The sequence below is a fragment of the Opisthorchis viverrini genome (assembly GCF_000715545.1).
Source record: "Opisthorchis viverrini unplaced genomic scaffold opera_v5_210, whole genome shotgun sequence".
In the NCBI taxonomy this organism is placed as follows: Eukaryota; Metazoa; Platyhelminthes; class Trematoda; order Opisthorchiida; family Opisthorchiidae; genus Opisthorchis; species Opisthorchis viverrini.
Window position 1 is genome coordinate 821,063 of NW_008751866.1, and position 12,164 is coordinate 833,226.

Genomic DNA, 12,164 nt, shown 5'->3' on the forward strand with positions numbered 1-12,164 from the left:
TTTGAAAAGATAACCGGTGCAATGAACACAGCATCATACAACACTGCGTTTGAGCGGTATAACGCGGACTGCACACACTAACTGTGGCTCAGTAACTTGATAACGTAAAAGACAATCGCCTAGTCAACAACCACTGATTTAAATCCATACCAAACATCACTAGTCAAAGGTTTCGCTTCCTGACCGACCAACGGCGCAACATACTTAGGGGGGAGTGTACGAAGAATCCGCTGTCTATCGTTATCTACCCTGGACGATGAAATGACAGCGGGGTTTTCTTTTCGGAACAGTCAACAGGGAAAAACCTACCTAGCCTGCGGAGTTGTTGACGCATCGTGTAGTAGTACGTAGAATTTCGCAATACAGTTGTTGAACCAACGGGGGTAAGTTGAGTCTCCCTGTTGCTTCTGCTGTTGTTGTTGCTGCTGAGTCAGAAGTGAAAACGTCCCCAGAGGATCCCCGTTTCGAGTGGAGACGACAAAAATGCAGGCCAAGCAATGTCCGAGAAATTCATGTGTACTTGGTTGAAGGCTTTTAATGAAGACGTAGCGCCATGCTTCAAACCAAGGTGTTGTTGCTGAGATAAAAGAATAAGAAGGACGATAGGAGGGTCACGGACAACCAGCACACAGGTGATAAATCTTTACTCTGTCAAGACCACACCCACATGTACCTTAAGATAACCAGCGAAAATACATGTGCCTCAGACCTGGAATCGAAAAGCCAACTGTCCCCAAGTGGTTAGAGCGCCAAATTACTGAACGGAAGGTTCGTGGTTCGAATCCGACCTCCGCCACTCGACTTCCCCTGTCTAGGCTTGGGCAACCTGGCAGTATCCCAGCCCTCGTGCTTCCATCGGGTGGCATGGCAGCTAGGCACCGGAAGGGTGCTACAGCTGAACACTTTCTCTTTTCTTTCTTTCTTTCCCCAAAACAAGTGAGCAAATACATTCAAAACGGTATCAGACAATCAGATCAAATGAATGCATTCTATCAACGGGAGGCAGAGATTTTTAACGTGAAAACAAGTAAGACGTGATATAAGAATGACACTCATAAGCGCACAGAAAAGAACGCGTTGAGAGATGACTCAGACTCTATGAGTCAAACTACCCCGTAACCAATGACCTAAGTAATGAGGCACCGGAGAAAATGACCCTTTCGGTTGAATTGTTTTGATCACAAAGAAGATATGACAGTTTGCTTTGAATCCAAAGCATTTTTTTCTATATTTTGTTCATAGACATGAGACATATAGGCACAATTAAGAAGGTGAGACGATCAGGTGTTTGTCATTGACCCAATAACAGCGATTGGATTATCGGTAGAAAAAGAGAGAATCTCGTGAGAACCAGGCTGGAATTCGCTCTGGCCCAAGGGACATCGACCATGTTTTTACCTTAAAAAAATTCTTGACCAGTGCCACCCATTTAAACATTCCATGTTGGTCGTTTTTCATCTGAAGACTGCTTTTGATTGCACTGACCATCAGGAACTTTGGCAATGTCCAGCGATCAAATGTTTTACCTCGAAATCTATATCCCCTATGACGGCACTGTATGCGAACTGCTGTGGACGCATATGAGTATGTGGCGAACTTTTGTCTGAGTTCAACACGTCTATTGGTGTAAGACAAGGCTGCCCACCCTCACCATTCCATTTCAACTTAATCATTGAAGTCTCAGTGGTTAGAGCGAGCATTCACATGACCGGAAGGTCCGTGGTTCGAACCGAAGCTCTTCTTATCGACTTCCCTCGTCTAGCCTTGGGCAACCTGGCAGTATCCCAACGCTCGTGCTTCTTTCTGGTTGCAATGCGCTTAGGCTCCAAAAGGGTGTTACAGCTGAACGATTCCTATATTGATGCCTGACTGGAACTTCTTTGCTTGCTTCTAGAACCTCCGGGATCGAAATGCGCGCAGGACGTCCGCTCATAGTCGCTGTGTATTCGGACGATATTGCTTGGTTCGGATCCGCCAAAGATGTAAACCATTTTAAATAGCCTAAATAATGCTGCATGTTTTTGGCATGCGCGTCACCACTTCAAATTGTAAGGTGTTCCTACAAGACTGGTTGAGAGCAAACTCAGAACTCACGCTTGCAGACAAGCCAACAGACGTGGTAGATAAATTTGTTTACCTCGGCAGTTGTATAAGTCCCGATGAACTGGCTGGAGACGAGATAACTCCCCGGACTGACAATGTCAGGGCAGCTTTCGTCAAATTCCGACACCAAACGCCGACGAGCCGTCGGTTTGTCTTGCAGGGACAGAGTATACACTGCGCTAGTGCGATCCACACTGCTTTACGGATTACAAAACGTGGTGCCTACGCACACAGAACGTTTGGCGGTTGGAAGTGCCTAGTCACAAGCGTTCCCGAAGAGTTGGCCGAATTAGGTAGGAACATCGGATTAACAACGTTCAGGTATACCAGGTGGTTTCAGTAAGAAAAAAATCTCCCATACTTTGTTGGTAACACTAGTTAGGACACTTAATTTGCATGCTACAGGATCGTGTGCCTCGCAGAGCTTCTTCGCCCAGTTCTGTGCTGAGTGAAAGCGACAGAAGGCTAGGCAGTACATGACCTAACAACAAAATACGAAATCACTCATCATCATCATCATCATCATCATCACCATCTACAGCATGACATCAGTGTTCAACACCGATGCTTCACTGCCGTATCATGGTTGTACGTGGGCTGGGATACTGCCAGGGCGCCCACACCTAGACAGGAGGACGATTAGGGTCCTCAACCAAAGCCTTTGGCTCAAAAGCCTAACCGCAAGGCAGCGGTGTTTGGCCGGAAATGCAAATGCATTACCATTTCTACGGAACAAGTCGTCACATGTTCCAACCCCCAACCTGGAGGGCCAGGAGACTGTGTTTGTCAGACCTCTAACCATTGACCAACCTGGTATGAGAGACTCTGTGAGTGTCGCTGGACACTCTTCAGTATAGCTCAATGGATCGTTGAGGTGCGCAAACCGTCACACCACGGTAAGGTCCAGTCTCTTCGTGATACGAAATCACTAACCCAGTGAGGTCGATAGTTGTCGCCTCTATGGACGGGAACTCTGAGACTCACATCACCAGTGGTTTAAGACACAGGTAAACATGGCTCAATCACGCAGTCAGTGGTGCTTGTGCATCAAATATATTTCCAACAGTGCATAGCTGCTCAGTTTCCCGAAATAGAAAATCACGCCATCGCCTCAAATGCTCAAGTGTATTTCTCAACCCCTCCCTTTCTTCTGGTGACCGAAACTGCAGCAGCTGGAACCAACATCTCTTTGGTATAAAGTCTATAGCTGAAAAACTGAAGTGCTTTGAACGCCAGGGGTTGAAGACCTTCCACAGTTAACCTCATTATTCCGCCGATCACGAACTCAAATGGGACGCAGAGACTCTGAGACTCACATCACCAGTGGTTTAAGACACAGGTAAACATGGCTCAATCACGCAGTCAGTGGTGCTTGTGCATCAAATATATTTCCAACAGTGCATAGCTGCTCAGTTTCCCGAAATAGAAAATCACGCCATCGCCTCAAATGCTCAAGTGTATTTCTCAACCCCTCCCTTTCTTCTGGTGACCGAAACTGCAGCAGCTGGAACCAACATCTCTTTGGTATAAAGTCTATAGCTGAAAAACTGAAGTGCTTTGAACGCCAGGGGTTGAAGACCTTCCACAGTTAACCTCATTATTCCGCCGATCACGAACTCAAATGGGGACGCAGAGTTTGAGTATTCTTGTCCAGCTCAGCGTGCGGAAGATTTTGAAGAGATCCCAATGTTCCCCAAACGCCTGCAAAGCCAGGCTTATCGTATTTATAAAATTCAGGGGCATTCTTTGTGAATTGTGTCAAGCACGTCTTAAAAATCCAAAACTACTGAAACTGCGGATGGATCGTACGTTTGGCGTTGTTTTAGTACCTGACGGAGTGTGATGCAGCCAAATAGATCAGACAAGTGCCGACTGAGAAATTCATCACCATCCTTGAACAATACGATTGGAGCTATCCGGAACATGAGCTCGGAGTGTTCGAGAAAACATGAAATTACAAACGTCCGCAGCCGCAGAGGGATCCAGGCTCACCGCCAGAGTACTACTTCAGTTCCAAGATCCAAACGAGTATCAGGAAGTCGCCACTACAATTGGCATTAAAAGTGCTCGTCTTAGCCGTACAGGTGTCCTTCGTTATTGGTGGTTTCGCTCACAGAGTTCTTCCGGGAACCTTCTAGCTTTCTAGAACTGTTCCATTTCCTTCACCTCCTGTGTCCACCAGGCTTCAGGGTCGGCGTACACACCACGTTTGGCTTGGCATATGATAATTCGTCTGGCTGAACGGCCTTCCGGGATGGTGGCAACATTTTTCGAAATTCAAACAGTGCCACTCTTCTGTTGGAAGAGAGTTCAGTAAACAATTGTTCAACTATGGGATCTGCCTGCTTCTCCACTGCTAGGCAGTTTGTGTGGTGCCATCACCCTGGTCACCTTAGTTGTTGCGTACATCAGGACAAATAAGCGAAAACAGGCTACCGCTGGCACCCTTTCCTTGTTCTCTTAGGGGGTCGTTCTTCTCCTCGTCCTCACTCCGCTACTAAAGACACCTCTGTAGACTCCGACCTGAGGGCCACCCACTGCCACTAGCCGCAACATCTTCAATTAACCCGATCATTAAGCCGTGACCACCTCGATAATTCTTCAAACCCAGACGCTTAATTTATCTGGTAGCCTTTAACGTCCTCAACCTGGAAGAAGCTGATCAACAGACTGGTCTTGAACGTACGCTGGACTCATTTTCCACCGATGTACTTTCTGTGAAACGGGGTTTCAAAGTCCAAGCGCGGTTGTTTAGCTGACCTCTATATCGGTTTCTGCTTGCCTCTGCCTGAGCACCTCTGGTGATCCAGAAACTACTGTTTCTGAATCTACTGAGGTCGGCAAAGTTGTAAGTCACCCAACTTTAGCACCCTTTCGGTGCCTAACTGCCACCAGAAGGAAGTACGATGGCTGAGATACTGTTAGGTTAGTTAAGTCTAGATGGGGGAAGTCGAGAGGCGGAGGTCGGATTCGAGCCACGGACCTTCCGGTCAGTAAATTCGCGCTGTAACCACTAAGCCATCTCGCCCAAATGAAATGTCTCTGCTTGAACGGTTGCTAGCTGATAGTCCGTTCTGTGCACCAATTGTATATGCTTACGCCCCAACAGGCTTTAGGTCTGATAAGCCCTAGACGCCTTAGAGTTCAGATATTGCTGTGGTTCACGAGGACAGGAATGCAGAAATAGGTGAAATCACACTGCCGAGGCGCAATTAAGTGGTCATTTTGAACTGGAGTCGAGAAGCCAGGATAATGGCGAACACCTGCTATAATTACGTTCTAACGAAACCGTTCCTGTGCAGTACCAACTTCCGAGGAAAACCGATGCCACTTAACAACATGGTGCCCTCCGCGGATGAGTCAATCTCTAACACAGATGGACCGCATCACCATTAGCCATAGGTAACGTGGATCACTTACTGGATGTCGATCACTTTGGAACATCTATGTTGTTCCGGATCACAAGCTCGTCCGTTGCTGCTTCCTGTTGCGCTTTTCGGGAGTGCACAAGATGCACCCACCTCGCTTGGCCATTGAGCTCTCGGATTCTGACGCGAAGGTTTATCAGAACCGCTTACTAAAGTTCCATTCGGACAACAGGCTTTCTGACGTTAGCCCTTACCTGAAAGTACTGTCTACAACCCTGCCAGATGCTGGACGCTTCGCTTGTGGAGCGGAACAACCAACTGGATTTAAGCACTTGATCTCGAGCAACACTCTAGAAGCTCGGACACGTACACCTCCTGGTCGAGAGTACAATACCACTCGGCGAACTGTCAGACTTCAGGCGAAAAAGAGCATATCTAGGGTTCGGGAATTCCAGCGTATCCAGGAAGCTCAGAAGATGGTGGAAGCGAAAAACTCTGGGTGCACAGACTGTTCCAGCTGAGACACGCAACAGGCTTAAACAGGCAACAATCACTTACGTCTACAGCTTATCTGTCCCTAAAACAGTGCCTGAGTGGTTGAGTTGAACAATTTCAACAATTCAACCGGCCAAGTGCAACTTATCAGCCCGATTCCCGACTCGAAACGCAGCCATGGACAATAGACTTCGGATTTCCGTATCTCTTCCAAAGCTCAATCAATGCCTGTTTAGGAAACTATCGAAACCAAAAGGAGTGAATCGATATTGATACCCATTTTCAACAATGGTATTCGCAGTGAGTGCTGCAATCACAAAGGAAATCGATATTGATACCCATTTTCAAGAATGGTATTCGCAGTGAGTGCTGCAATCACTTGTGGAGCGGAACAACCAACTGGATTTAAGCACTTGATCTCGAGCAACACTCTAGAAGCTCGGACACGTACACCTCCTGGACGAGAGTACAATACCACTCGGCGAACTGTCAGACTTCAGGCGAAAAAGAGCATATCTAGGGTTCGGGAATTCCAGCGTATCCAGGAAGCTCAGAAGATGGTGGAAGCGAAAAACTCTGGGTGCACAGACTGTTCCAGCTGAGACACGCAACAGGCTTAAACAGGCAACAATCACTTACGTCTACAGCTTATCTGTCCCTAAAACAGTGCCTGAGTGGTTGAGTTGAACAATTTCAACAATTCAACCGGCCAAGTGCAACTTATCAGCCCGATTCCCGACTCGAAACGCAGCCATGGACAATAGACTTCGGATTTCCGTATCTCTTCCAAAGCTCAATCAATGCCTGTTTAGGAAACTATCGAAACCAAAAGGAGTGAATCGATATTGATACCCATTTTCAACAATGGTATTCGCAGTGAGTGCTGCAATCACAAAGGAAATCGATATTGATACCCATTTTCAAGAATGGTATTCGCAGTGAGTGCTGCAATCACAAAGGAAATCGATATTGATACCCATTTTCAAGAATGGTATTCGCAGTGAGTGCTGCAATCACAAAGGAAATCGATATTGATACCCATTTTCAAGAATGGTATTCGCAGTGAGTGCTGCAATCACAAAGGAAATCGATATTGATACCCATTTTCAAGAATGGTATTCGCAGTGAGTGCTGCAATCACAAAGGAAATCGATATTGATACCCATTTTCAAGAATGGTATTCGCAGTGAGTGCTGCAATCACAAAGGAAATCGATATTGATACCCATTTTCAAGAATGGTATTCGCAGTGAGTGCTGCAATCACAAAGGAAATCGATATTGATACCCATTTTCAAGAATGGTATTCGCAGTGAGTGCTGCAATCACAAAGGAAATCGATATTGATACCCATTTTCAAGAATGGTATTCGCAGTGAGTGCTGCAATCACAAAGGAATTAATTTGAACACGGCTGCAGCCAGACTTACATCGCCTATCCTCCGTCGTCTTACGAAGATGCGTGGAAACGGAATAAAAGGTCAGTAAGCCGGATTCCGATCACGTAAAGGCTGTGGGGACCACATCTTCACACTCCATTAGGTGTTGGGGAAACAACATGCGCATAAGCGTTCAAGAATGCGTCCGATATAGTCGGCTGACTAGTTCATCACAATGCTCTTGTGCCAGAAGATATACCATAGAAGTTCGTGAATATCTTCAGTTGTTTGTATTCACACATTTGTTGGCACACCAAAATGTGTACGCGGGGCTCTCCAAGAACTTTCCTACACGAGTGACCACTCAATTTGTCTAATTTCGTCAATGATGAAGTAAGAATGCTAGCAATAGTGGTCCGTAAAACCCTCGACGATTAGAGTGCCACGAGCGGGCACTTTGTTGACCAGAAATATGCGGACAATATTGTTCTCATTTATGAGCAGGAAGCATAAGCAATACTGGAAAAGCAGACAGAGGTCACCCAGTCCTTCGATATATGCATCGCACGCACGACTTGCAAGATTATGCTGCAGGATATATTCCTTGAACAAGCCTCACAAAATGCAAGGGGTGAAGTTGTATTAGCTGTGACGGTAGTATGACGCACGAATCTCACTGTCCCTGACCCACGTTTCCTTCTTTCCATTATAGGGCTCATTCGAATGAACTGAGTTCGTTGTACACCGGTGAAATACCGGTGTTCTAATCTGGTGTTGCTTGCAATGCAGATCATGATGGGAAATGCCATGACACGGAAAGGCGAAGTTAATACTGTGAGGTCATTGCACAAGTCGGAGGTTCGCAAGGTGTTAGTCACCACTATCACGAATGACAGTAGTAAACCAGCTATATATACTGGCGCTTGACAGCCATATCTTGTAGTGTTTCCAACCAGGCGCAGTTGAGATCACGCGGTCCCCATTCCGGAAGGCGAATGGCACCGACAGCACTCAAACGTCTCGTAATCTCCTTCATGCTCCTCTGCTAAGTCAAGGGCATGATCAACCCAACGTCCTTTGCAAACCTCACCAAACCCGAACCGCGCGCACGACAGGCAGCCTAGTTGAGAAACGGAAGCATGAGTTTCATTGGGATAGGCGAGAGGGGCGAGACGGCCCAATTGGTTAGAGCGCGAATTTACTGACCGGAAGGTCCGTGGTTCGAATCCGACCTCCGCCATCGACTTCCCCCAACGTCCTTTGCAAACCTCACCAAACCCGAACCGCGCGCACGACAGGCAGCCTAGTTGAGAAACGGAAGCATGAGTTTCATTGGGATAGGCGAGAGGGGCGAGACGGCCCAATTGGTTAGAGCGCGAATTTACTGACCGGAAGGTCCGTGGTTCGAATCCGACCTCCGCCACTCGACTTCCCCTGTCTAGGCTTGAGCAACCTGGCAGTATCCCAGCCCTCGTGCTTCCTTCGGGTGGCATGGCAGTTAGGCACCGGAAGAGTGCTACAGCTGAACGCTTTCTTTCTTTTGGGATAGGCTGCATGCCATGTCCTTCGTGGCCTCCAACCACCTGACCAAGTAAACATGCCATCGGTGGCTGAAGTCAACAAACAGGGGTGGACCGTTACGCCTGTCACCGGCGCCTACATCCCGATAATCGGTGCCCAGCTGCCGCATTGCCCGATGGAAGCACAAGGGTTTGGATAACGCCAGGTTTCCCAGGTCTAGAGAGGAGTGATCAAGATCCCAACGTTGAGTTCAACTCACGGACCTACCGGTTAGTGGGTTCGTGCCTTAACCGATGCGAGATCTCAAGCTCAACACAGCACGCTTTCAGCTTATTCCACCCGGATAAGACTAAGGTTTGCGCTCTTTAACCCTAATGTCGCTGAGGTATTTGTGCTGACCAACTGACTGAGGTAGTGTCTGCTTTGCTTATTCACCCAATCTCATGGTAACCAGTCGATTGTCGAATGCGGTATCGGTTTGCCGGAAGTAATCGGTCCCTTTCGAGGTTAGACAATCTGGCACTAGAGGACACAACAAAAGTCAAGGCTGGGAACGTCTCCAGCCCACTTACCTGGGACACATAATGACAACCGCCCATTTGTGAATGATGTTAGCTGCATCGATGAATCCAAAGAACAAGCACTGACAATTTCTTTGAGATGAGATCTAGCAATATTCGGAGGGGCGGGAGGTGAAGCTGCATCAATGAAATTGACGCGTAGGTTAGAAACCGTATGCAGTAAGTTGTTACTGTCTCTTAGTGTGACTGAAAACATCAATTTCATGAAAGATTGAGTTACCATCCTTAGTCAGTTGACTAAACGGTCTAAGAAGCTCACAGAACCGGAGGTTTAACTCTGAACACGCTTCTTCTGCATCGCAGCTGACTATCAGGGACACACACGGACTAATAACGAAATGAACAAAGCTGCCACCACTGAATGTACACTTCGCCATGAGTCGACTGTCAGCAGGAGCCCAAACACAATATTACCCGCCGCTGATTGGTCAGCTACTGAAAACACACTCGTTCAGGTACTTCTCACAGACTCGCATACTCACCGGGACATAAAAGAGGAAGAGTCGTTTACCCAAGCTTCCCTAGTCGGATTCGGTTTGCATAAGGATCAAGGTGAAACAGGGGTGCATCACAGATTAGTAAAGCCTGTAGCGTCTGTTGTTACATATTTATCATTTATCCCGAACCCAAACTATACTTTGTAACTGTCGTACATATCTTATCATGACGTTTGTTTTAATGGTACGAACACAATTTTTCGGTGGGACCTGCTGACTTTTTCCTCAACGAGTGTATTTACGCTCCGTTGGACTGTTTGCTGACTGCCGTACCAGTGGGACTGGTGATCTGTACTTGTGTCAACTGTTCAACGTCACAATAATAAATAAATAAATTCCCGAGACATTTTTTAGCCGTCAATAACCTTTCCGTCGTGGAATATATCACTCACGCGTGAACCATCAGTGGGAAACTTCTGCGAGCGAATATTTCCTTTCACAGCCGGTTACTGCATTTGGGTCGGTGTAGTGCACTATCGGATCTGCAGATTCGTGAGTCCTCATCCGACTATTCATTCTTTTCTCATCGTGATTTTGTGGTTTTGTATTGGTAATTTGTTCGAACACACTGACAAGGTCCTAGTCCGCTGCACAGCCGCTATGTGTCCTTCATGCTTGGCTTGGGTTAGGCTCTCCATAAACGCGAACACGTGGCCTGTCGTCGGATTTTCGGCAACCTCGTGAGCAGTACATTACAAAGATAAACGAGCATTTTTGTTACGCTCTTGTTGCTCATGTGCAAGAGTTGACGAGTGTCCACCACCGTGAAGACCAAGTCCATTAGAGGCCGGTTTACTTACGACTTGACAAGAGTGGACGTGACGAGGACGCTGGGGCCGAGTATAGACACGCATAATGCTCTCTGTAGACCTCACATACCACTGTTGGGTCACTCGTCGGGTCTCCATTTCTGTCCCTCAAGAGGAACGCAAATGGCTTGTTTCTGCGGCAATGTCTCATGTATTTGAACAAGACGTTTTTGTTTTTTCGAACGAGGTCCAGGATGGTGGCTTGTTTTCGTATGTTCCATTGGCAGATTTTTGATTCAAAGCGGCTCCACATTTTACGAAATGTCAGCTCATCTTCTGTACCCCCTGTAATTGACTTTTTTTTAAAAATTTGGGACCTTTTTCCCAGAAGTCGCCGAAACTTTTTTGGCAGCCTGCGGTTCTTCCAATGCGTGCTAGGTTTTTTGGAACGAACATGGCGTCAGCCTCCTGAGCTTTCTGGGTAATGGTCTTATATAATTCATCCACTGGAGCTGGTCCCAATTTGACCCGTTCAAGAAGGATGCGCATTCCTTAGAGGTCTGCACGGCAGAAGTACCGAAACCGCGTTTCCGGCCTAATAGCAGATGAAATCAAAGGTCAGCATACAGTGGTCGCTGGTGCCCAGAGGAGCGTTAATTTTAACTGATCAGCGAAGCGTCTTTCGTAAGTAATGACGAAATCCGGGAGGGACAGCAGCTGGCCTGCGTGGTATCCGGTAGGTGCAACGACATTTTGAGTCCGAGCGCTCTGTTGAACGAATTCCATCAACGCCGCTTGATTCGACGCGCTGCAGCTCCATCCAGGAGGCCTTTGGGGCGTTAAAGTCACTTACCAGCAGGAGATGAGTGAAGTGGTAGTTGGGGGAGAGTTGCTCATGGGTTCATATATGGAATTGGTCATCTTCAGAGGGGCTCGAGGGGCTACGGTAGACCAAAACGAGAAGGGGAGAATCTGACCCGCGCAGCGGGATTCGGACACAGTGTATCGCAAAAAGGTGCAGGAGTGGTATCAGAGGGGACAATCGGCATTGATAAGGCCGGATGTAAGTGCAGGGGAACCACACCAACCCTCCTTCGTTTCGAGTCAGCTCGGAATATAGAGTAACCGTCTACTAAGATCTCCGCGTCAGTGACATCTGGTGTGGTGAGTGCGTTTATAGGCGGTTGTTTAAGACAAGCTGAATGTTTAACATCACCGAATTCGTTGAAAAGGTTGAGGCAGTTTGTGGACTAGCATTTCGGAATTGTCTCTGCTGCCTCCAACAGTTATTTCAGAAATTCACGGATTCATACAAAGAATCGATGCATTTGTCCGAGCTTCCCCGATTCGATATGTCTCCGTTGCCCAACCGCCTCTGTTCACCTGTAAGGCACAGGTGAAAAATGCTGTAGGACATCCCTTTAGTTTTGGAGCGCTGAATAGTAAGCCACCATGAGCGGGAACTCATGGCTGC

At 47.3% G+C, this 12,164-nt stretch overlaps 1 protein-coding gene across 1 annotated transcript in view; it reads right to left on the reverse strand.

Moving 5' to 3' along the window:
* The window catches only part of T265_08277 (hypothetical protein), a gene marked incomplete at both ends in the record, with an annotated part of 74,593 nt that extends 64,772 nt beyond the window's left edge, over window positions 1-9,821 (reverse strand). The window contains 3 exons of the mRNA XM_009174025.1: window positions 310-577; window positions 9,436-9,630; window positions 9,665-9,821. Of these exons, the coding sequence (XP_009172289.1) occupies window positions 310-577; window positions 9,436-9,630; window positions 9,665-9,821 (620 nt within the window). The remainder of the gene's footprint in view (window positions 1-309; window positions 578-9,435; window positions 9,631-9,664) is intronic.
* Between the last annotated feature and the right edge of the window lie 2,343 nt (window positions 9,822-12,164).